Below are 26868 nucleotides of genomic sequence, written 5' to 3'. Positions count from 1 at the left end.
ATGTTACACTGAAGTAAAGAATGTTTTTGTCTTTCACTCCTTTTGGTTTATAAAGCATTTGTTAAGGAAGTTAACAAATGCTTTATAAACCAAGTTAAGGAAGTGTTTCCTGAACAGTCTTTCACTTTTAACTCAGGGTTGTGGTCAATATGAACCCCAAAATATTTAAGTCATAATATTGCTTTTAGGTAATAATTTGGCAATCAAGACATCAATCGACTGAATTTGCACTGTAAGTGAAACCTTCTGAATCTACATCACATTCATATTAGCAGGCCAATTTAGAAGACACATTCATTTTAGAAATGTAAGGATTTTCATAGGAGAATCCCCTTTAATATTGTAATTGGCTTTGTGACTAAGTTTAATGTACAGTTGCTGTGTCTCCTGTAACAGAGTAAGCAAGAGACATGGTAATAAGCAGAACGTTGCAAGCCTAAAAATAAAGTTTCTTTGACAGAAAATAACACTAAACAACCTTTAAAGTGTCCTTTTTTACAAGATGCAAGAGTGTGAAGAACTTTTCTAACCTTCCCATAATGTAATGGTTTTATAACAATTAAAGGTTTTTCCTAGAGTATAAGCCAAAAACCTTTTAGATACCATTATTTTAAGACCATATGAGTACATGGTGCTGGGCTGCAGGAGACGTCTGTTTGAAAGCTAACTTCGGTGGTCTCTCTTCATCCACTCCCTCCCTTTCCCTCCAGGATGTCAGTTCCAATCTAAACCAATTCCCCGGCCCCCGACCCAAATCATCGCCCAAGCCGCAGATTGCACGAATATGGGCCTGAAAATCTGATACTCTGTTGGGTTTGGGGCTCAACAAAGGTGCTGAGCGTTAGGTGATGAGGGGGCCCAGCCGGCCGCCATATTGCCGCCCAGTATGCAGTGTCATGTTCGCCCAACAATCACCCGTGTCCCTGAAGCAGGGTAAACAACAGAGGCTGTCAGCCGGTGTCAGGTTCGGCCTTTTCAAAGCAAAGCGGGGCAGAATGACAGATGAGTGCTCTAAGTGTGGCTGACATGCCGCTGATAATGGCGATTTGAGTGCTGATATGGAAAGGCAAAGTGAGATGTGTGAGGGAGATATTCTCCCCCAAAACACACACAGCCCACGGTTATTACAAACACACTGCTGCGAGGACTGCGAGGTGCTTTCACTGAGAGCCGCCCGCGCACTGGATTCTGCAATTCAGGTGGAATTTTACAGCCATTAAATTCGCTCCATGTTGAAAGTGCAAGGTTGCAGTAATAACACGAATACTGCCTAATTGTTGGACTGGGAAATCTAAACAAATAACTTTCTGTGACATAGCAAAACACTGCATTTTGTTGTAAAATGTTTGATTTGAAAATTATCAAAACATTCAAATGGAACATTCAGCTATAAAACAGTGATTACTTAGCAACATTTTTGTGGTCAATTTATGTGACTCTTATATCAAGTGTTTTAACTGCCTTGACTTTTTTGGCATTTTTTTATTTGCATGTAACTTTGGATGCGTTTAGAATATTGAATTTGACAGATGCTGAATGTCCCATCTTATAAAGTCTTGGTTGGCTGACCAACCTAAATAAAGTGACATACTGCACTGGGCAAAAGTCTTATGCAACCAAAGGAATTGTTTAAACTATTTGTCTTGGCAGTAAGTGTGTTTGCCACATCATATAAGATAAAAACACAAACAAAAGACAAATGCAGTAAGGTTTTCAGCAAAGTTCTTAATATCTTGGTTAGAAGCACGCAGTTAGAGGAACACAGGTTTGGTTCCTGACATCTCTGTAAACTCCTGTCATGCATGGATTTGTTAAATACTATCAGCAGCACACCTGATTAAATTTGATGAAGGACTAGTTAGATGAACTAAGTAGTGAGTGGGACCGGAAATATTTAAGCGAACACACTGACAGACATCAAATTACAGTGTGTTGTTTTTGAACAAATAAATGCACATTGCCCATATATGTGGTACATACCATTTTCTCTGGCCTAATACTTTTGCACAGTACTGTATTTAATTTGTTTTTCTCATGCAGAATGACATTAATATGCATTATATTACTATTATGCACTCTTTGCTCCATACACATCAATTCATAGTGAGTAAATCCTCTCTGAATCTTCTCATTCCATGGCATTAATCAGTAAGTCTTTCTGCATAACTTTGACAGCAATCAATTGACTCAATTCATGAGCAAAGTAATGCATAATTTCAGTGGAAATCTACTGAGCATGACATATGTATATATGAGAAGAAACAGCAGAATGTACTGTATGAGATCTCAACCACCCTTAGGATCTGCTCACTGTAAATCAGTTGACCCTTTCAGAAACCTCTCCATGAATTAAGATAGCCTGCAACACACTCATTAAATCAACTCTGGCTAATCTGGCCACGGGTTCATGGGGGCTGACATGCTGCAAAAACAACATGTCTGACACGGACGGCACGAGTGTACCTGTAACCTGAGCTGAGCGGTTCTGGCCTGCCAGGGTTCGTGAGCCCTGCACGGAGAGGGAAAGAAAAAGCTCCAGTCAGAGCAGACCCCCAGCCTAAGGATCAACTCTCTGGACCCCCAGGGTGCCAGCCAGCCACGCACAGCAGGGCCCTTCCATCTGGACACATTTCCAGGATGACAGGGCCCATGGCTGCAAGTAAAGAACACATTCACCCATGGCACGCTGCAAAACTGCCACTAGATACACAGCAGACTGAGGGAGAGGGGACTGCAGGGAAAGAGCTGAGACTGGACTCTTAAACACAGAAGCACTTATACACCACAGCCCATCTGTCAGCTATTATGCACACAGCTTTTAGGCTGACAAACACTTCCATAGTGCACAGGAAGAATGCACGTGCTTTATTAGGCACAATATATCCCATCAGGCTGAGGTGAACCAAGCAGCCTAAACTCACACTTAAGTAAATGTATTGTTCCTTTGGTGAAATAATGACTTCACTGCAAGTAAAATAAGTCAAGAAAAAATAACTACAGCAGGACTGAATAGATACCCCATACAAAAAACTTCTCAGGTATTGAGTTGCTTATATCACTGCAGTCAAACTTTTCAACACATCCAGCTACAGTACAGGAGCTAAAGTTGGAAAGTTTGATGATGTTACTGGGCAAAGATGTAAATGTAAATGGGCAGCTGTAATCATTTACTACCCATCTCCACCATCAGAGTAACTAAAAGATTAACTAGTTAGTGCTGTGTGAGAAATTGCTAAAGGAATCACACATGTTCTGTGATACAGAAATGCCTTAAATCAAACAATAAGCTGTGACCTAACCCTGGACACCTTCTGTAAATAAACTAAATCAGTAAAACACAGCCAAAGTTATATGCTAAAGACATCTAGATTCTACCTGATCTCTTATCTGATATGGTCCTACCTAACAGCTTTACTTCAAGCTCATGTAAAATGCATTCAGAATGGACACATTCATGCAAAACTGTCATTTGATAAAATAAATGTCTTTGAATTCAAAAATGTGAAAAAAAGACTGGATTTGCACTGATTTTGTTCAAGTAAAAGAATTCCTGTGTCTGGAGTTTGTCATGAATGTAACAGATTTAAACATATTAGACTAAAACAAATGTTTTTTTTTACACAACTGTTTTCTATTTATTCAGTTTTAGAACTAGCTTTAGTATTTTATTATGCTTGCTATTTGCTGGGTTGCTGTAGAGTGTTTCATAAGTATAATGACAAATCTGAACTCTTATGAACAGGATTTACAATCCAGTACACGTGAAAAGCCACTGAATTACGGCAAAGATTACCCTCTTGTGGACCAAATGTAGAATTACAATATGAGTGATCTAAATAAGATTATGGAGTTTCATAATTGTCTATTAGTTTGTAAATATCTATTGACTTCTTTTTGTAACTGTGATAAGCAGTTATATTAAGTATGCCAATAATAAGGTGATCTACTTATTGATACTGGGGAAAATAATAAATGAAAGCCTTAAAAAGTTACTTAAAGGAAACACTGAACTTAAGAACACAGTGCCTCATTCTCCAAAACTTCTTATTTGGCATTTATTCTTAGAAAAGAACAGAATTTACACACTCAACAGCACGAATGTGAGAACAATGATTTAAGAACACATCACAAATCCGATGTAGACTTTTTCTTGGGATCTTTCTCAAGAACAAATTTAAGAAACTTATGAAGATATTGGTGTTTGAGGTCCATAGCTGTCGTGCCTGATTAAATACCAGTGCAGGTGATGTTAAGAGATAAATGTTATGGAGAATCATAAAGATCTGCTTTGACTTTTTCATTTTGAATGTCTTCATTTTGGGGCTTTGATGCAGCTACATTAATGGCAACTATTGTGAATCTACTGTTTAATACTGGGGACACTGGTGATGAAGCATTTTTTTCTTTTTTTGTCTTTTTATTTTTTTTTTTAAGAATACAGTTTTGCCATTGGCTAAACACTGAAACCAATCAGATGCACTGTTCTCTCTGATTGGATGCTGAGAGACCGTCAATCATGTTTTGAGGTCACCATTAGGGAGGAGCCACAACCTAACACAAAATTTCCTGGTCAGTTGTAGCAGGGAGAGCTGAGAGAAGGAGCTCTGCACTGACAGCCAACCTGACATGACAACACTTCAGCACAAAGATTAAAGAAACTCACTGTGTTGCAGACTATGATGAACAGTTATATTAATTATAATAATTTTGAAGTGGTCAATTGGTTAAAACTATAGGGAAACTGATTATTTGGTATTATTATTATTATTAATAATAATACTTTTTATTGTAGTTATGTATTTCGTAATACAGTTTTGCAACTGATTATTAACAAAATACAAATTAACAAATACAAAATACAATATAGGTCAGCAGGGATGACAACACAGTTTGTGCAGTTAAACAGAATGATATTAAACAGAATGAAAAAATAATATGGAACACAAATAGAAAGCATGAATATCTATTTGATTTTTAAAATAAAATTACAGATTAAGAATCAGAAAAGCCAAGTGCTCATCTCATAATTCAATACTCACATAAGCATAATTTAAAAAATGATATATAATAAAAATATTTAAAATCTAACAGAAAAAAAGATGTCATCTGCCCAAACTGCCTTTAAGTGAGCTGAGAGTCACTGAATGAAAATCTACTCTTTGTTTAGTGTTTTGTTTAATGTAAATTTCTCAGTAAAAGGAAATGCATTAGTTATCTAGTAGAGAACCAAACAAAATCAAGGGGCTTAAACTGAAACTGAACAACTGATTCCCCTCTAGTGGTCACCTGGTAATACTGCCAGCTACAGTTTGTTGTGGTCTGTTGAGACTCAGTGCTCTGAGAGCTCTTCAAATGGACAGACTCCAAATAGTAGACATGAGAGATTTATGGACCCAGAGTGGCTACTGAAACGAAGTTCTCCAAAGGAAGGAACCAGACGAACTGTGCTCTGTAGAGTTCTGGGCACTTACACAATCTGCATCACAAGAAATGAAATTACTGGACATCCTGGTAACAGTAAAGTATTGTCTCTGTGACCACCCTGGTTTCTTCCTGCTGAGCTGAGATGCGGAGCTGGAAGGTGAAGAAGTACAGTTCGCATCAGTTCCACACCCTACACATAATCCAGTCACTATGCACAGGGACACTGTAATATCATCTTAATATATTACAGAAACGCTCTATATAAAGTATATTATTAATGAGTTTCTTAACTAACTCAGAAAACTACACTCATTCACCTATTTATCATTGACTCACTGCTATGATCACTAACTTTCATAATATTTAATATTTCAATACTTAGGATATTTAGGAGGATATTTCCATCCTACTTCTTATGTTCAGGTTTTAATTGAAGTTCTATTATATTCTTTAACATATTTATCTTTTTACATTATTTATCCTGTTGATTTTAAATTAGATATTTTATACTTTCCTTGTGTTTATCATATTATTATTATTAGTAGTAATAACTCTTAATTGTAAAACACTGAGCTCTTACCTGGTGCTCAGTAAAGTGTAGTATTATAGAAACATTTAGCTGATGATTGAAGCTGACTGAATACTTTTTGCCTAATGACAACATAAAAGTTTTTTTTCCCTTTTCTTTGGAATACCTAAGGCTTCATGTACAGTGTAGTACACTTTTTTCCTAGTCATGTGCCTTCCTGCTGTAGTCAGTACTTCAGTACCTTCCCCCCTTTACATGGTGAGGCCTGGCTGATGCAGTGCTCTCAAACTTGGTGTAAAATTCATTATTTGTGCTACTTCAAAAAAAAAAAAAAAAAAAAATGTAAAAAAAAAAAATCCATGGGACTTTCTGGGAATGAAGTAATTTACATGCTAAGGATTTTTTTTAAATGTAAAACTATAAATATGGCAACAAGGATGTGTTGAACTTGTTTTCATCTGACTAAGAGTCACCTGTGCCACCTGTTTGTGTGCGATATATAAATAACGTGGACTGTTAAGCTACACAATTCAAAAAGATGGCTCTTCAAGGGTTCTTTACTAAAACATAAAACCACGAGGTCTATATAGAACTGTTTCATGTGTAAATGGTTCTTCGCATGGTAAAGCGTTCTTCAGATTGAAGGAGCATGTGTTGTATAGGACTGTATATAACCTGTGTACAAGAACGTTTTGCCCATGCAGAACCATTTTAGCACGACACCGTTCTACATAGAACTCATGGTCCTAAACAGAAGCATTGCCTTTAATAAAGAACCCTTGGAGAACCACCTTCTGTAAGTGTGTAGGCTACAGTGAGTAACTGGACCTAAAAGTGAATCGTTACTGTGATCTTCCAGCCAGATCAGTGAACTCGCGCCGTGTTGTGCTGAGCTGAGCTCTCCTGCCGCTTTAAGGCCCCCGCCTCCCCCCGCACTTCCGCCGCCGCCTCTCCCAATCGGCCATTTTTAATTTCACTCATTCATGAAAAGTTATGTAAACACAACAAAAGCCGTTAAAGCCACGGTGGCGGCGCCGACAAGGAAGCGGACACACTGCGAGTGCTGAGAGCACAGCGGCAGACAGCGTTACCCTGCCGGAGCGGTCACTCTCTGTTTAAAGTCCTCAGCTGCTCTGGGAATAAGAGAGAGAGACGGAGAGAGAGAGAGACAGAGAGAGAGAAAGCCTGCTGTGAAATAAGAGCGACAGTCAGGTGGGCTAGCAAGTAACGTTAGCTCCCAGATACTTCTTCTTTCCGTTTAGCCGTGCCCTTCGTTTACCCTCTGTCACAGAAACCAGCCCTGAAAACCTGCAGAGGCTCGTATCGCACTTTCTCCGCGCACCGCGCTGTCCGTGTAATGACCTCCGAGGCTGTGTTCGAAATGAAGCTGAAGTTAGCTTCTTACTCGGATTTTCCGTTCCACCTTAAGTGGTGCACCAGTTGTACTCAGTCGCTCGCCAAGGCTCTCGCTCGCAACTAATAAATATTGGAAGGCGACTATCTGCAGATTTTTTCTATGGTGACCACGTTGCTACTCCTGTGTAACTCTTGAGCAGAGGGTATTTCACAAAGCTGGATAAAACAAGACAGGAGTGAGGACTACACTACCATAGTCCTGGTCCTGGAGATCCACCTCCAGCCCTAATCAAACACACCTGATTCAGGCAATGAAGGCCTACAGGGGCATCTGAATATTAGACCCCGGAGTGTTGAATCTGCACTCTCTGGGTGGTGGATCTCCTGGATCTGGAGGACTGAGCTCCCCTGTTAGAGAAAGATGCCTTACGTCTACTGGATCCAGTTATTTGACAAATCCCTACTGCTGTTTTGTGTGCAAGCAAGTGGGATAACAGAACCTTTTAGAGCAGAAAAATCTAATAAACATAATCAACTATCAACCAAGACACTTTTGGCACCCAAAGTTTAATTCCTTATTTTAACAGTGGAGCCAAAAGATAATATAATAGAAGTCTCAATAGAACTCAAATTATTTTGGGTGACCGACCTTCATTATTTTTTAGCTACATTGCCCAGCTTCATAGCTCCAGTGCAAAATTAAAAACAAAAGGGAAACTATGTTTGGTATAAGGAAAAATTTCAAGTTTCTTAATTCTTTAAGCAAGCTGTGACACACTTTTACAGTAATGTTTCAAAGTTTGGAGCATGGGGATCTCCAGTATTTCAGCTCACTGTTGTTGTGCATAAGCATCATCCTTGTTTTACCCAGCCTCACATGGTGATTAAGACCAGGAAGTTTCTGTTGTTGCAATCCATACATCTTGAGACTAGGAAGTTCCAGATTTTTTGACTGTACAAAATAGGATCTTCAATTTATGTCTTAAAGCGCAGCCCTGAAATGAGTCAAAAATACAATACTGTTGAAAATGTGGCTTGACATCTTACATATAATCAGATCTACCAAGGGTTCACAGCGTTTTGAAATAACTCTTGACACGTGTTTCAGGAAAATATGAGGAAAAAACAGAATGTGAAAAACAGGAAGGCGGAGGAGACGACAGTTGTCCAGGAGTTTGCTGTGGAAAAAATTATCCGGAGAAGAGTCAACGATGGAAAAGTGGAGTACTATCTGAAGTGGAAAGGCTTCACTGAGTGAGTGTCAAGGAACATTTGACAGTGTGGCCATTTACACCCATGTCTTTTTTCCAGTATATAAATCTTTTAGGCTCCTGGCAGGTTTGATTGGATCTGTTAGGCCCTGGTCAGGTGATTTACAAACGGCTGTATTGTCTCTGATTTGTATATGAAATATGTGAACTGAAAGTTCTTGCTCAGTAAATAAATAAAATCTGCAGTCCAAGAGGTGTATTTATAAAGGGTCTCTCTGTGCTGTGCTGTCCAGCCTAACATTTTTCCCCTTTTCTTGTTGATTGCTGTTCAGGTCAACAACATTAACTCAGACTGCTGTCATTTGTGGTTCACAGAAGGCTGAAGGTATGGTGCAAACAATGACGTTGGTTCTACTACTACTTTGTTTCCTCAGTGCTGAAAACACTTGGGAGCCAGAAGATAATCTGGACTGCCCTGAGCTGATTGAGGAGTTTCTCAGAAACATGGCGGTTTCAGGAGAGAGAGAGGACAGCAACTCTCTAGAGCCTGTTATCCAACCCAAAGAAGAACTAACTGAGCTGGATGCTGACACAGTAAGTGTCTATGCCTGTTTGGTCACATTAGGCCAAATAATGAACTTTGGTAAATAAAAATGCTCTCTCTGTGCATAACTTTCCTCTGTTATATTAGCAACATTAGGCTGGAAACATACACACAATAACATCAAGGGACGATAATGGGGATGATAACATGGTTTAATAACATACTAATTATATTATTCAAAGTATTTATAAAATAAGACACAGTGAAGGTTTTTCCATTTCAAAGTTATATATTTCTGACAACCTTGTCTATTAGTGTGTGTTAAAAAAGACAATAGAATAATTACTGCTGCAATGTTGGGGTGGTCACTCAAAAAAGGAATCTGTTACAAGTCACTAAGTATTTGACTCTCAGAATGTAATCTGATTCCTTTTTTCACGAAGTACTAAGTAATGTAATCTCATTGCTTCTGCTCTACTCTGTGAAACCCACTTGTACCAGCTCTACAAGGGAAAATCATGCATTCTTTTCAGTATTTTTTAAAGAAAGAAAGAATAAATTAGTCATCATTTAAAATACATGTCAGTATCAAGTTGCATTGTTATGGCCTTTTTTCATAGAAACTAATCAGAACAAACTAAACAGTAGAAAAGCAGCTGCCGCCAAATAAAATCTTTATATATATTATGTATAGCTTACAGAGCTGTTTCTGAAAGAAAGATTGTTTATGAGCCTTGTGCGTTTATGCTGTGTCCCTTATATTCACAGTTATAGTCAAGCAGTTAGCAGATGCAGGCTGTATATATAGAGGTAATCTTTGATTAAAAAGCATTTAACGTAATTTTTGTTCTCTTAAAGACATACAAGTAAGGCAGTTCTTATTGATTGGGTAATTGAAACTGGATTACAAAAATTTAAACTGTAGTGGCTTACAGTACTTTACTGTAGAAAAAAGTAATCACATTACTGTAATTACATTACTTTCTACCGCATTACCTCCAACACAGTACTGGTGAAATGATTTCCTTATCCATTAATAATTCTTAAACATTTATCTTTTAACAAGACTGAAGTAATAATAATAATAATAATAATAGCAAAACAACTGATATTCCTAATCAGACAATACTCCACCAGGTCCATCTATTCAAAAACTTGGTGTAAACCTCGGCATGTTTATTAACTATTAACTGCTATATTTTTGCTTGTAACTGGCAGGTCCATCAGCAGCAGTGTCAGAGTAAGCAGACAGAGAGCAAGACTGGCCAACCAGGTGATCACGACACGGCGACTGCCGATAACCGGTCCACTTCCCCAGAGCCAGAGCGCATCATCGGCTCTACTGACCGACATGGAGAGCTCATGTTTCTCATCAAATGGCACTGCTTTTCTGTTATATCTTTTCTTGACATTGTTTTGTAGACTGCTTGTAAGCTGCTTTTCTTTTAACCTTTATGGTAATATTACCTCCATACTAATCCCTTCTCTTAAATGATTGTGGCTTTGCAGGAAAGACACAGACGATGTGGCCCTGCTGTCAGCCAGGGAGGCCAGTGCAAGATGGCCCCAGATGGTTATTGGTTTCTATGAGGATAAACTGACGTGGCATGGAGAAGAGGAACCGTAAAAATGAAAGAGGACAATGCCTCGTGCAAGCTTTTAACATTTCCCCTCATTCGCACTTAAGATGTGTTTTACTGTGTGACTTACCATGTTGTGAAAGTGTGTGAATCCCTACACCACTGTGAAACTTGTCTTAGCACACTGAATTTGTAGAAGTACTGAATTATTTGTTGAGATGCACTGTAAGTCATTGTTTTGCAAACCAGATGACATAGATATCAACCGGTTAAACAATACTGTATTTTAACTGTAGACTGCTGTTTAGAAAAGTATGTCATATAATCAGTTTAATGTGTCTGAAATTTGACTGCACTTGAAAAGACTAAGGGGAGCACAGCATGTGCTGTGCCCCAGTCTGATTGAATGCTGGTGATAAATGGTACATGAGGACTAGTCACTCATATTGTCTGTCTTGGTGATCTCCCGGTTTTAGCACTTACTATACTGTGATTAAGACCAATAATCTGTGAGCTTAGAGCTGTAGTTTTCTTCATTTGCACATACAAATGAAAATGTAGCCTTTAAAACCAGTTTTTCTCGAAAAGTTCCAATAATATGTTGTGCATAATGTTCTATTCCATCTTGAGAAAGGCGTTTATGTGTTGCTGTCAGGATGATAGTGTTTTTAGTCTGTTTTTCTTTCATGTTCTCATGGTAGTCCATGAATGGGCAACTCCAGGTGCTTTAATAAATGTCAGATTACCTCAAAAAATCATCTCTTTCCTTTCACTTAATTACTTCTGCACAATTTCACTGAATTTTAGATATGTTGCTACATCACATCAAGAAATGAGTTTGTGTCATCAACTGAATGTAGTGTAAAAGTGGGTTCTCTGAAGCTTTACAGCTTTATTATATTAATGATGGGAGTCATCAAAGTGCTCCAGTTTTTTATACCTTACTTTCTAATCTATATTAATCTTAAACTTGCACAGTTGACAGTTGGAGTCCCAAATTGAGAAGTCTTTCTCCATGAACGGAAACTCCAGTGACAGCCCAAATGAGCCCACAGTTGCTATTAAACTTCCCTATAACTTGTCAACTTCTCATTTTCCCAGTCAGACATTCTGATCTTTTCTCCACATCAGCTACATAACGCTGTTGCTCCTTTTCACTCTGTAGTCCTATGCAGGAGTTCATCAGTGTTTGGGTGCGGGATCCTCGCATTCAGAAAGAGGACTTCTGGCATGCCTATATGGATTATGAAATCTGCGTACATGTAAGTGTATTTTGCATATGAGATCGCAATTGCTATTCAGGATTGGAATTAGCACATACACAACTGTTTGCTAGTGCAATGGTAGAATTTGACTCTCACCTTTCTCATAGACAAACAGTTTGGCCTTTACTAAGAAGAGCTCTTGCGTGCGGAGGAGATACAGTGAGTTTGTGTGGCTGAGGCAGAAGCTGCAGGATAATGCCCTGCTCCTGTATGTACGCACAAAATAACCCTTTAAAATTTGAATGTATTGTTACATGTTGCCAGCATATTCCAAATATTAAGAAAATACATTGTAATATATTTTCAGTATATTATTTTTAAATAGGAGGTGCCCTTGATTTGGGCTCTCGCAACTCTAATGAGGTGTTTGTGAAAAAAATGTGGTATTCACTGTGAAGCACTATTCTTATGTATTTACATTGTGATCTGTAATTTATTTCTACCTAGCCATTTTTTGCTGATTTACCTCCAAGATGCTTGCAGAAACATGTATTTATAACCTTATGATATTGACATGAGATAGTAGTTATATCATTATTAAAAACACTGCCTGACACAGCTGTCTGACTTCTACTGACTTAGCAGTATAAAACTCTGGTATGTCAAAACAGTATTTCACAGTCTACTACACTACCACCATGGAAAACACACCTGATTTACTGTGTACATGGTTGCATATGACATGGATAACATGGTAAATGTAAACCATGCTGCTAACTGTTGGTTGGACTGCGATGTGTCTTTCAGAGTGCATCTACCTGAGCTTCCCCCAAAGAACCCCTTCTTCAGCCTCAACAATGCCAGACAGATTTCTGCCCGCATGGAGGGATTGAGGCACTTCCTGGAGGAGTAAGTGTCTGAGAAAAGCAGACAACATAGGTATTTTCAAGACTGTTAAATGCCAAACTGTGCCAGCTCCCACTGTTGGTATGACATAGCTTGAGGTGTTTCCCCATGGAGCTTGAGTTTCTTTGAGAGAAATCAATGACACCTTGGGAGATTGATTTAATAGTTTGACTGTCTACCATATCCTTGCACTGTTGTTAGTGTCCCATTTTCTCAATATCTATTAATAATTTTTTTTAATGCTAGTTTTGGACACTCCTGTTGTCCCTTTGACTTTCCCCTCTCTGAATACTATGATCAAAATCTATTTAAAGAACCATCCATTCCACAGTTATTTAGGAAATTTTTTCTGGCATCACTAGAAACCCTGTTTGGCCTCTAGATTTTGGCACCTAAATTTTTTGTAAGACTTTCCTAACATTCTAATGGGCTTTATTGTATAGAACTGGCAATCAGTTATGGACAGTAACTTTCATTCCTGTGTGTGGTCTGCAGGATTGTGGGCAGTCCAGTGCTGCTGTCCGACAGTTGCCTGCACCTGTTTCTTCAGTCTCAGCTGAGTGTGAAGAAGATTGAGGCATGTGCTGAAGGCAGAAGCCGATACACCGTCGCTCAGGCCATTCAGAACTCCAGTTCCCAGGCCCAGCGTTTTGGCTCTGATGAAAACACACAGGAGGAGGGAGAGACTGACTCAGGGTGACTGGGTTTATGTCACATTCATTCTGGGCCATAGCTTTTAAATATACTCTTGACTAAAAGCTCATAGTAGCACATTCAATCATACTGCAATCTATTTGCAGCTGCCTGAGTTTAGGCCAAATGTGAAGAAAGCAAGAATGTACATGCAAGGAATGAATGATAAATGATAGTTTTTAAATTGTGTGTTCTTTTCCAGAGCTGCTTCTTCTCTTTCCTACTCATGTCAAGATGTATCAGAATAACATATAATGTAATTACTTATTACGTTGGCTTAAAAGGCTGAGTTTATGTAGGAATACTCAGAATGCAGTCTCACTCAGAACAGCAGACAGTGGTTTATTGGTTTATTTATTGGAAATAATTTACAGACTATGCTTGAAAATAATGTCCCTAAACTGCAATGTGCTGAATTAAGTGAGGCATCTGAGAACCAACACCTAATTCGTTTTGCAGATCATGTGTTAATTGCAGATCACATGTTTATTGCAGAGCTAAAAGATCATACCTTAGATGTCTAAAATGCAATTTGTCCATTGTTAAATTTGATGATTATTTAAAACGATGTACATTTTTGACCAGCAGATGGCGCTTCTGCTATGCTTGTTTCTGTACGGCCAGCCCACTGGTCTTCAGTCATTTGTTTTTGTTCAGTTTGTACAAGCATCCAACATGTTATGTTATGTTGATGTGAGTGTAAATGTTTTACATGTAGAATGATCTGACAAGTTTTAGAATAAATAAATATATAAAAATGTGTGTTTTATCTTTGTGACAAAGTTTGGTGGTTTTGTAAAATATTCAGAAGCCGAATGATACACAAAATAGACAATTAAAAATAATCTTCAACATCCATACCTTATGGTTGATTACCACAGACATATATATTCTACATATTTCCCTGTACTTAGACAAGAACGGAAACCTATTGAGTTGCTTAAACACCTGCCTATTTACGTCCATTATAAGAACATATTTAAAAATGCTGTACTTTTGCTTTAAAGTCAAACCCAGTCCTGTTCTCTTTTGTTTTACTCCCCTCTTTTGTAAGCAGATTCAGTTTGAGAGAAGTGGCCCTTGTCTTAACTGTCTTGTCCTGCACTGTCCTATTCAGATAAAGACTTGTATGTTCAGGTTTGCCCAACAGGTTGAGATGACTTCCTAATCTCCTGTCTTCCTGAGCATCTCTCCCACTCCCAGTCACTCCAGTAAGGAGGTGTCACTGCCCGCTGCTGCCTCTCTAACGATGGAGAGTGTCTTAATAGTGTCCCCATGCAGTCAGCTGCCTCTTAGCAAAACTGGCAGCTCTGAGACCCAGCAGCTCCCAGTGGAATACCCCCACAGCTGTGTATGTCTGTAGATTGTATGAAAGCTGTGAGATTTGCGTGAGTTGTATGTTTGTTTGTTTTTTTTACATTTTGAGGACAAAAATGTCTAACAAAAAATGGTTACTGTAATTACAGTAAGATTCAGACTTAAAGAAACATTCAAAGTAACTAAATATCGTACTTATTCATTATTTGGTGTGTCCACTCTTTATTACAACTGTTCTTTTCGGGTAAACTTGCTTTCAGTTTTTAAGGAATATTTTTCTACACTTCCAAAGTTTAGTCTTGGTCGCATTTTCAGCTTCTCACAATCAACATAATCTCAAACATATTCAGTGATCTTGAGGTCTGGACTGAGAACATCAACAGCTTCTTTGTTTAATCTATAAATGGTCTTCTTTTGGTCTATTTATTTTTCTCAGTAACAGCTTCTTGACAGCTCCACATCCTTTTAGACCCATACTGTTGAGTTGTCTTCTCACAGTAGAAGGATGGACACTTAATATTTGTTTATTTGATGGCGACAGTTTTGGTGGTCTACCAGGTCTTGCATGGCTGTTAGGAGTCCTATTTAATCTATATCTTTCAAAAGCTTTTTTGACTCTTCTTCCTTATGCAAGTAGACTTTTTATCTTACATCTAACCTCTTCACAGAGATCTCCTAAAAATGGGTAACTTAAGCTTAATGGCCATTTTTACTGGAAATTGAATAACTGAAGGACAGTCTCAGACTTTTGCACAGTTCTGTAGTTCACTGTGTTAGGAAATAAAATGTCAAAACTGGTCATTATTTTTAACAGACATTTTCAACACTAGTTTCCTTTTTGGCAAGGTACTTTTAAAAGGTGTCTGGCATGTTTCAGATCGTTATTGTTTGAGCAGTTTTTTGCAGACTTCCAAAATTCCTTAGTACACTTCTGAGTTCATGATCCTATCAATGAACAAAAGCTCAAAGACGCCACTGGAAGAAAAAACAGCCATTGAACAGTCACTGAAGTTTCCACCTCTATGTTTTACAGCACTCAGTGCAGTACGGTTAAAATTCTTCTCTAGGCCTTCACCACACAAAGCGTCTACCATCAGTTTGAGCTTGTGCTAAAAGTGTTTTTTTTTCTCCTGAAACAAAAATCAGTTTGTTTAACATTTCAAGTGTAACCTAAAGAACTTGATTACAGTTTACCAATGGTTAACTAATTACTCTTCAAATGCCTCACAGGCAACTACATTTCTAACTTCATCTTGGCATTGTACAAGCGTGTGTGTGTGTGAGAGAGTGAGAGAGAGAGAGAGACAGAGAGAGTGAGAGAGAGAGTGAGAGTGAGAGAGAGTGTCAGACAGTTCAGCAGCTCTAGCGGCAGTGTGAGTGGTCTGCCACACTGACAGGCCTGCTCCCTGTGCGGTTACGGTGTGTGTTGGTTAATGTCATTAAGCTGTCATTCTGTCCACCTACCAGGCTGACACAGTCGGCCCTTCCACCGACTCCTTCACGAGCTGAATTAGTCATTCTGCAGCCCAGTCAGAGCAGGTGACATTTGAGTCATGCTGCAACATCCACAGCATTCGTTTTTCCCCTGAGTTCTCTCCAGTGTTCAGTGCAGCTACAACTCATACTGACGAAAGGACAGAAAAACAAGAAAGTGAGATGTTTAGTTTACAATGAGCTTTGCATGAGTTAAGACTCCTTACACTGCAAGAAACTGAGAAGGTGATTCATTCTTTTGTTTTTCACCACTAATTTTCTTGGATTACATCAAACTACTGACAAATTACAGCTTGTTTTGACATCTGAAAAATATAGATAGAAAATTAATTTGTTTTTATTTATCTGTTGATTTAGACTCCTCAAAGACATCCAGGAACATCACAAATTATGTTCTATAATGTAAAAGAACAAGTCAAGGTGAAATCCAGTGAAATGTCAAAAAGTGAGGAATTAAAAATTTTTTGGGACCCACATTTGAAACTTATGACCCTCCTGCTTTCAAACTGCTGTGCTCTACTTCAAAAATTCTAAATCCTATTACCAGAAGATGTCTTCTCTGTTTATTTGCCTGTTTTTCCTGCTCCAACGCACCTCATTCAACTTATCAGCTAATTAACAAGACCTTCCTGATTTGAAGTTGGTGTGTTAGAGGTGAGAACGACTGATAAATGCAGAGCAGGCGTCTTCCAGCACCAGGATTGAGCGCTGCGGTAGTAGAGCAAAACAAATTGAAAACAGGGGGACTTGCCTGATTAGAATCATAATCAGCTATTTACCTTTTTTTGTTATAGTTTTCATTTCACTAGATTAAATACATACAAATGTTTCCACTTCTTAAATTTACAGTCAAAACAACCTTTTAATTTATGTTATTCATTTTCAGCACCAGGAAAAAGCAGAAAACACACTTAAAAGAAAATTAACCAGAAGCCTCAATGACTATGACATATTTTTGTTCAGTATCTAGTTTGTCACCCTTTAACTTTATTATCTGTTGTAAAGTTCAGTCTTAGAAGGTATTTGCATTCCTTACAATCCAAGTAATCCAAATTACAAATCTAGACTCATCAGTCCATGAAACCTTCCTCCATTTCTCAGCTGTCCAGTTTCAGTGATCTAGTGCAGTGCAAAGTCTATTTCTTTTTCAGTGTCACAGCTTCTTAACCTCCACACATTCTATCAGACTCACAACATTCAGTTGTTCTCTCAGAGTGGAAGGATGGACAGATTTTTTTTTTCAGATTTGGGCTTGATTTTCTCCTCTCTCTCAAAGATTAAGTGCTGTTTATCTAAATGGTAAAATTTTCAATGGTCTGTCAGGTTTTGAACAGTAGTTAAAATCCCATTTTGTCTTTTTAATCTTAATCATTTTTTGAACTCAAGTTTAGGAAACTCCTGAGTTTTTTTCCCCACTTATTTTCCTCTGATTTCCTTTTGACCCTTCCTGCAAGTGGATTATTTGATCTTCTCAGAAATATCTCCTTTCACCATTTTAGATGCCTGTGAAAAAGATGTGTGGCATCTAAGGTGAGCTTGGGTTGCTTATGAGAATGTTAGTGTTTTCTTCCTCTTTGAAGGGGAACACATTGTAGGTGACACCTTTGGGAACAGTTTTTACTGGGAGGACACAGCTGTTGGTTTTAAGATTGGAAGGATGAAAAAAAATGTATCTGGATGATGATAATGGATTGAGCTGAACTAAACAATTAGGAGAGAACTAGTAGTGTCGTTACAACACTACTACTGTCCATTAATGATGTTGACTTATTGTCAAAAAAAGCATTGAGCAGTTGGATGTAATATTTTTTTTTTGTTTAACTCTTAGGTGCTGCACTGCCAATGAAAGCTCTGTATATGGGTGTGGGTGGTAGCAGAGACTACACTGTGTAATGTCACACGCCACAAGCTTTAACACGTCTGACACATTGGCTACATTAATTAGATTATTGTGTCGTCCTGAGGTGATGGTGATATTCATTATAAATTCATAATGAGGAGAAATAAAGGGCTCCTCGCTCCATGACGGACAGGTAAAGGCACTTCTGGCCCTCCTCTGCTCACTATGGACTAACGGGGCAGGGGCGAGCGCACCAAATTGGAAATAGGAGGATTCTCTACTGAAGCTGTCTTATTAATCCTCTCAGGGTCTGTCGACTTGCTCATAAAGAGCATGTGAGTGTGTGTCTGAGCGCGAGTGTGTGTGCTGCTTACATTACCCCTCCCGTCCCTCTTCACACGCAGTGGTAATGAAGATGTCATGGCTGCTGCTGTGTGGACGTGGCTGATATTCAAATGGGAGAGCCGTCATCTGCCCGTGACAGCACTGTCCAATTAGAGGCAGAGGGCAGAGACCAGGGCCAGGCACAGGGCCGCCTACTATAACCATCACCCAGAACAGCACACATGCTCTGACACTGTCTCAGGGTTCACTGTGGACTAACACAATGGTCCACGGCCAGCACTAACAGCATAACTGCTTTCCTATGGTGTGTAGAATGTGTGGCTATTACAGACTGTGGACTGTAAATCTGTCTTAGAGCTCAGATACTCTCCCTGGGATGCAGGCATGTGGACATATGGTTGGAACAGAATGCCAGTGGCTGTTAAGTCAATGTCTTGAATGCACATATACGTTGGTATTATTTTTAATTTAACATCCTTTGGTCACTCTGGTGTTGCGTGCCAAGACTAAGCACAATGAATATAAAGCAATGCGGTAAACTTACGTAATTCAAGTGTGTAGGCCAGGTATTTTGGGACATTTTAAAGGCAAACTCTCTCAAATGTTCTATCAAAATGTAGTGACTTTTATCAGCCACTGAACCATCTTGAGCTTTGACTCTGTCACTGACAGAAAACAACATTCAGAAAGGAATGAAAGGAAAAATTCATTGTGATTTACAATTCCCACTGATTTTTACTTACAATTTAAGTGCCTTTACATGAGCAAAAGAAAAAAAAATCTAAATAAATAAAGTGAAATAATTAGTTTATCATTCAGGTCTGCACTGTGCTACCTGCAATAGCTGATTGCATAACTTTGATTGTGAATGAGAGCAGCATGATCCATGTTCAAAAAACCTTACACCACAGTACACTTGACACACAGTACACCCAAATTATAAAGGGGACCACACACTACCACAACCACACTCCAGACTTAATTCTGACATTTGGTGTAGACATAGATAACTTAGCCGTTCTCCCCAGAGCACAGCAGTTTCAGACCATTACTTAATCTCATACGAAATTCACTTTAGTGGTAATGTGCATTCATCACCATACTATTGTGTTAAGTGGATTATAACTTGCTCCACAGCTGGCAGCTTTATCAGAAACCTTCCTCAATTACTAGTTTCTGTCAGCTGCCCAACTAATCCTACCGAGTTAGATATTATGACCAAGTTCTTAGAGGGTACTTTTCGAATTACTCTAGATAGTGTGGTTCCATTAAAAAGTAAAATAGTTAGGCAGAAAATTTTAGCCTATAGCAGCAATGATTTTATTCATTTCTTCAGTGATAAAATCGAAAAAATTAGGCAGAAAATTCAGAACACGCAGTTAAACTCTACAAATCTGCTGCCTTATAATGCCAGTCTAGATCCTGAGAATATTATCACTGCAGAGAGGCTGGAATCATTTACCTTACTTCAAGACAATTGACTAGTTAAAACTGTTTGTTTCGCACAATCTTCTACCTTTTATTTACTCAAGGAAATTTTGCCAGAAATAACCAAGCCTATTCTGTGAATAATAAACTTAAGATTAACTTAACAAAATTAAGCTTCTATTTGTATAGGAATCATATACAACCCCAATTCCAATGAAGTTGGGACGTTGTGTAAAACATAAATAAAAACAGAATACGATGACTTGCAAACCCTTTTCAACTTATATTCAATTGAATACACTACAAAGACAAGATATTTAATGTTGAAACGGATAAACTTTGTTTTTTGCAAATATTCACTCATTTTGAATTTGATGCCTGCAACACGTTGCAAAGAAGTTGGGACAGGGGCAACAAAAGACAGGGAAAGTTGAGGAATGCTCAAAAAACACCTGTTTGGAACATTGCACAGGTAAACAGGTTAATTGGAAACAGGTGAGTGTCATGATTGGGTATAAAGGGAGCATCACTGAAAGGCTCAGTCGTTCACAAGCAAGGATGGGGCGAGGTTCACCACTTTGTGAACTGCGTCAGCAAATAGACCAACAGTTTAAGAACAACATTTCTCAACATGCAATTGCAAGGAATTTAGGGATTTCATCATCTACAGTCCATAATGTCATCAAAAGATTCAGATAATCTGGAGAAATCTCTGCAAGTAAGCACCAAGGCAGAAAACCAACATTGAATCCCTGTGACCTTCGATCCCTCAGGCAGCACTGAATTAAAAACCGACATCATTCTGTAACGGATATTACCACATGGGCTCAGGAACACTTCAGAAAACCACTGTCAGTGAACACAGTTCGTCACTCCATCTACAAGTGCAAGTTAAAACTCTGCCATGCAAAACGAAAGCCATATAACATATAACTTGTGCCAAAACTATCATGCGGATCACAAATATGATTGCCATACCGGAACGGTCGAGGCCCGGGTTAACGACGACCACCTCCGGTGCTGTTGACCAGCAGGGTGCCGGTGGAAATTGGACTACTGTAGGTCGAAGACCATCAAAGAGGAGAGGAGGAAGGCGGGTTAGAAGGCAGCGAGAGAGAAGGAAAGGCAGGAGTGTGGAGGTTAGAGTAGGGACTCTGAACATAGGGACAAGTGAGAGCTTGCAGACATGATGGAGAGAAGGAAGGTAGATATTCTGTGTGTCCAGGAGACCAGATGGAAAGGAAGCAAGGCCAGGAACATTGGAGGTGGATTCAAACTGTTCTATCATGGTGTAGAGAGGAAGAGAAATGGAGTAGGGATAATCCTAAAGGAACAGCTTGTGAAAAGTGTTCTGGATGTAAAGAGAGTGTCAGATAGGATCATGAGCCTGAAGTTGGAGGTTGATGGTGTAATTTTGAATGTGGTCAATTCATATGCACCACAGGTTGGTTGTCAGAGGAGAAAGAGGAATTTTGGAGTAAGATGGATGAAGTGGTAGATGGTGTCCCTAGAGAGGAGAGATTAGTGATTGGTGCAGACTTCAATGGACATTTGGTGAAGGAAACAGAGGGGATGAAGAGGTGCTGGGTATGTATGGTGTGAATGACAGAAATGCGGAAGGTCAGATGGTTGTAGATTTTGCAAAGAGAATGGAAATGGCTGTGGTGAACACATATTTTTAGAAGAGGGAAGAACACAGGGTGACATACAAGAGTGGAGGGAGGTGCACATGAGATTAGAAACAAAGAAGAGGAAGAGAGTGAAGACAGAGCCAAAGATTACATGGTGGAAGCTGAAGGAGGAGGATGGTTGCAGGCAGTTCAGGGAAAAATTGCAACAGACCCTTGGGGCAGTGAGGAGCTACCTGAGGACTGGGAAACTACAGCTAAGGTGGTGAGAGAAACTGACAAAAATGTATTGGGTGTTTCCTCTGGTCAGAGGAAAGAAGACAAGGAAAGTTGGTGGTGGAATGAGGATGTCCAGGAGAGTATTCAGAAGAAGAAGGCAGCTAAGAAAGAGTGGGATAACCAGAGAGATGAAGGAAGTATGCAGGAGTACTGTGAGGCTAGTCGCATAGCGAAAAGAATGGTGGCAAAGGCAAAGGCTCAGGCCTGTGATGAGCTGTATGAGAGGCTGGACAGTAAAGAAGGAGTAAAGGACTTGTATCATTTGGCTAAACAGAGAGATAGAGCTGGAAAGGATGTACAGCAGGCTAGGCTGATAAACGAAGAGAGGGAAATGTACTAGTGAGTGAACAGAGAGTGTTGAGTAGATGGAAGGAGTACTTTGAAGAACTAATGAATGAGGAAAACGAGAGAGGAGGACAACGGGGGGAGAGATAGTGGATCAGGAAGTGCAGACAATTAGTAAGGTGGAAGTGAGGGCAGCTTTAAAAAGTATGAAGAATGGAAAGGCAGTTGGTCCAGATATACCTGTGGAGGTATGGAGATGTTTAGGAGAGAAGGCAGTAGACTTTTTTAACCAGGTTGTTTAACAAAATCCTGGAGAGTGCGAGGATGCCTGATGAGTGGAGAAGCAGTGTACTGGTCCCCATTTTTAAGAACAAGGGTGATGTGCAGAGCTGCAGCAACTACAGAGGTATAAAGTTGATGAGCCACACCATGAAGGTATGGGAAAGAGTTGTTGAAGCAAGGCTAAGGCGAGAGGTTCAGATCAGTGAGCAGCAGTTTGGTTTCATGCCCAGAAAGAGTACAACAGATGCAATTTTTGCGTTGAGAATGTTGGTAGAGAAGTACAGAGAAGGTCAGAAGGAGCTACATTGTGTCTTTGTGGATCTAGAGAAGGCATATAATAGGGTGCCAAGAGAGGAACTGTGGTACTATATGAGGAAGTCAGGTGTAGCTGAAAAGTATGTTAGGGTGGTGCAGGACATTTATGAGGATAGTGAGACAGTGGTGAAGTGTGCAGTTGGAGTGAAAAATGGTTTCAAGGTGAAGGTAGGGTTACATCAGGAATCAGCTTTGAGCCCCTTCTTGTTTGCAATGGTGATGGAAAGGCTGACAGATGAAGTCAGGCAGGAGGCTCCATGGACCATGATGTTTGCAGATGACATTGTAATCTGTGGTGAGAGTAGAGGGCAGGTGGAAGAGAATCTGGAGAGGTGGAGGTTTGCACTGGAGAGGAGAGGAATGAAGGTCAGTAGAGATAAGACGTGTGTGAATGAGAGGGAGGCAGGTGGAAAGGTAAAGATGCAAGGAGTAGAGGTCGTAAAGGTGGATGACTTCAAATATCTTGGGTCAACCATCCAGAGCAATGGACAGTGTAGAAAAGAGGTGAAGAAGAGGGTGCAGGCAGGATGGAGTGGGTGGAGACTGGTGTCAGGGCTGATGTGTGACAGAAGGATAGCAGCAAGAGTGAAAGGGAAGGTTTACAAGACAGTAGTGCATCCTGCTATGATGTATGGTTTGGAGACTGTGGCTCTGTCTAAAAGACAGGAGGCTGAGCTGGAGGTGGCAGAGATGAAGATGCTGAGATTTTCGTTGGGAGTGACAAGGATGGACAAGATTAGAAATGAGCAGATCAGAGGGACAGTGAAGGTGGAGCAGTTTGGAGATAAAGCCAGAGAGGCCAGGTTGAGATGGTTTGGACATGTGTTGAGGAGGAATACTGGATATATTGGTCAAAGAATGTTGGAGATGGAGCTGCCGGGTAGAAGGAGAAGAGGTAGACCTCAGAGAAGGTTTATGGATGTAGTGAAGGTGAACATGGAGATGGTTGGTGTAAAAGTAGAGGAGGCAGTGGATAGGGCAGGATGGAGGCAGATGATCCACTGTGGCGACCCCTAAAGGGAGCAGCCGAAAGAAGAAGATTATCTCTACAGGACGTAGAAAAGTTAGTTCATGCATTTATTACTTCAAGGCTAGATTACTGTAATGCCCTGCTGTCTGGATGTCCCAGCAAAAGCCTTAACAAGCTTCAGTTAGTCCAGAATGCTGCAGACAGAGTCCTCACAAGAACCACATATCAGCCCAGTTTTATCAACCCTACACTGGTTACCAGTTAAATTTTGCATTGATTATAAAATTCTATTACTGACCTAAAGCTCTAAATGGACTCGCCCCTCAGTACCTGAGTACCTGAGTGAACTTCTCTCCTACTATGAACCATCACACCTACACTTAGATCACAAGGTGCTGGTTTACTACTAGTACCTAGAATTACATAAGGGGGGGGGCTTCTCATACAAAGCCCCCCAGCTTTGGAATAATTTTCCTGTTAATATTTGGGACTCAGACTCAGTCTTTAAGCCTAGGCTAAAAACTTACTTGTATACTCAAGCTTCTGGCAGTTTGTTTTCCCCGTTAGATCTAGATTTGACAGAGTCTCTGCTGCTCTGTAATCTGTGGTCAGTCACTCATTACAGAACTCTGTTTTTTTTCTCTCTTTGCCGAGTTGAACAGCTGCCCATCCTGTGCTTCTGATGCTGTTGCCTCTTCTACCTTAATCGGGTGCCCACTGTTCGCCAGCCTTCTGGACTGGCTTAACCACCATTAAGCTTCATGCTGTACAATGCTGCGAAATCCTCACCCTCAGATGCTGCTGCTGCCACTGCTAATCATAAACTAATCAAATTAACCATTGCCCCACCTGTTTTTCCCACTTTATACTATAACACTATAATACTTCGTACTAACAATGTTTGCAATTTGGTGTTGACCACAGGAGGATGGGTTCCCCTTCTGAGCCATTGGCTTGCTCATGGGGGCTTGGACCTGGATTTTCTTTCTGTAATGTTGATTTTTCTGTAAAGCTGCTTTGTGAAGTCAAGTCAAGAGTCAAGTCAAAGTTCTATGAAGCAACCAGATGTAAATGGGTCAAAGTGAAGGGTGCAGTTGAGGTAGAAGAGACCTTGCTACCACAAGGCTCTTCTTTGGTGTTCACTCACTCATATTCGAGATCAACTGAGCAGGATGTACCAATGCATCATGGCTTACTAACATAAGCAACACAGGACCTTAAAATATTACAATTAAAAACATTAAATTGAGTTTTTTACATGTCATTATATTTCTGTATTCGCCAATTTTGAAGGTTTTTGGGTTGTGAGTGAAAGACTGCAGGTGATTGAAGGTTAGAAAGATAAACCAGCTTTTGAATTCTTTAATATCATTTGAAGCATCCTACAAACCAGCAAGCCTTCAGGTCTGTAATGTTAGAGAAACACAATCTTCCTTGGCTGCATCCTTGTCTTTGAGACATGGCTAATACATATTCACCAATAAATGTGTTCATGATGTTTGTTACGCTATGCCTTAATTATCTTGAAAGTTGGCAGCTATCAACCTAAAATTAATTGTCTTACAGATATTTGGGTGGTTCCTAGTTTCAGCCTCAGACACTCTGCCAACATACTCTGCTTCTGATATCTTCTGCACACATAGCTGGTCACCACTATCTGGGTTTTTTCAGGCACATTCTAATGGGCACATCTGTGTATCATTCAGACAGGAAAAAAGTTTTGTTTTTCTTTAGCTAAATTCTAGACAGAAATAGTGAACGGTTGCCTGTAGTGGACATTATTATGACAAATATACCTTTCAGATGAAGATACAAATTTCATAATTGTCTCCCTCTACATGCCACACCAAAACAGTGGGCTGTAATTTTTCACTTTACATGTCAATGAAAAAAAGATATCTACATCAAGTAAATTCAGTGTATTATTTTTTCACTTCTTAACATTTACAGTTTGTCACTGTTCTCAGATTAATAGCATCATTACAATCACATATTACAAAACTTCAACCATTCAGTAAGTCAGAGAACTCGGTCATACCTTCGATTCAAAAATAAGATCAGACCTTCCACAGGAGGAGATTCTGCCCCTCAGGATGTTCCGCTAATCTAAACTTTTACGCTAGCAGTATATTTCACAGGACAGTGGAGAACTATTGACTGCTCTGTAATTGTCTGCTTCATTTGTCTATAGACAGTTAACCTTGAGCTGTCTGGAGAGAAGCAGAGAGCAGCTGAGACCTCGTCTGTTAACGCCAATCAGCTGCCATGACAACACTAAAAATCCTCCATCAATCGATGAAGGAGAAAGCCTGGCCAAGGACCAGACCACAGAACTTAAACAATGTCCAGAACAACTGTTCCATGTATGGATGAGCGAAGGCCAACTTTACAACATAGGTGAATTAGGCAGCTCTAGTTCAGCATTTTACAGGGTTTTTCAGGGTTTGGGATGTGCCTCTGAGCAGGGATGGCAGAGTAGTGCTAAATAGTGCGCTACTTTTTGTACTTTTTTACTTTTTCAAATATTTGTAGCTGTAGCCGATACAGTTGTATGAAATGTAGCTAGCAGCTGTAGCGCCTACAAATGTTTTCGCTACAGGCTTCAGTCAATCTGCGCAAAATGAACCACAGAACACGGTCATTTACTGGGCTGGTGGCAACTGTGCAATTTTGACTGAGCCACGGACAGTTGGGGTAAACGGGTACGCGTGTGCCCCACGTGCTGATCACCCCTTACTAGTAGGGTTATCTCAGGGGTCACAACCGAAATGTTAAGAAGAGCCCCCCACCTTGGGAGGCACATTTTTTCTGTTTTACTTTCCTGGCTATAAGTATGTTTCAGTATGTGCTGACAGTAAAGGCTAAACATCAGACTCACTTTTCTCTGCTTTAACCTTCAGTTCAGCTGTAGTCGCTTTTCTCACATCTCAGGAAATTTCTCCACAACTTTCTTGTAAAATGTCTTTCAGTGTTTGACTTTTTACGAGGCTGAAGTCACTCCTCATCCTCCAGCTCCTCGTTCAATTCTCCCGTTCCACTTTAAATGGTGCCGGAGGCATCAAGACTGTCCTGCTGGGCCATTTAAGGTGGAACAGAAGAATTGGAACAAGAAGCTGGAGAAAGAGAAACTGATTTCAGTTTTGCGAGTTGCTGCAAATTAAACATATCAGGAAACCAGAGTGATTTATAAATGTAAATAAGTCCATTTATCTCCAAATTATTGATGTCTGACTCAAA

At 39.7% G+C, this 26868-nt stretch overlaps 2 protein-coding genes and 1 long non-coding RNA gene across 3 annotated transcripts in view; 2 read left to right on the top strand and 1 right to left on the bottom strand.

Annotated features, from left to right (window-relative positions):
* Positions 1-6931: 6931 nt before the first annotated feature.
* On the top strand, positions 6932-11399 carry cbx3b (chromobox homolog 3b). Its single transcript, XM_017721087.2, has 5 exons — positions 6932-7165; positions 8418-8563; positions 8955-9114; positions 10283-10443; positions 10574-11399. The coding sequence occupies exons 2-5, from the start codon at positions 8424-8426 to the stop codon at positions 10689-10691; spliced, it is 579 nt and encodes a 192-aa protein (XP_017576576.1). The 5' UTR covers positions 6932-7165; positions 8418-8423; the 3' UTR covers positions 10692-11399.
* A 139-nt stretch (positions 11400-11538) lies between these two features.
* On the top strand, positions 11539-14217 carry snx10b (sorting nexin 10b). Its single transcript, XM_017721088.2, has 4 exons — positions 11539-11906; positions 12017-12117; positions 12657-12758; positions 13251-14217. The coding sequence occupies exons 1-4, from the start codon at positions 11814-11816 to the stop codon at positions 13453-13455; spliced, it is 501 nt and encodes a 166-aa protein (XP_017576577.1). The 5' UTR covers positions 11539-11813; the 3' UTR covers positions 13456-14217.
* Positions 13171-26868, bottom strand: part of LOC108441520 — a 29567-nt gene continuing 15869 nt past the window's right edge. Inside the window, exons 3-4 of the long non-coding RNA XR_001858947.1 lie at positions 16230-16389; positions 13171-13411 (exon numbers count right to left, since the gene is read on the bottom strand). This is a non-coding gene — a long non-coding RNA (uncharacterized LOC108441520). The remainder of the gene's footprint in view (positions 13412-16229; positions 16390-26868) is intronic.

This window comes from Pygocentrus nattereri, chromosome 3 (genome assembly GCF_015220715.1).
Source record: "Pygocentrus nattereri isolate fPygNat1 chromosome 3, fPygNat1.pri, whole genome shotgun sequence".
NCBI classification, from domain to species: Eukaryota; Metazoa; Chordata; class Actinopteri; order Characiformes; family Serrasalmidae; genus Pygocentrus; species Pygocentrus nattereri.
The sequence above is the reverse complement of the archived record's forward strand: the minus strand, read 5'-3'. Positions and strand labels throughout refer to the sequence as shown.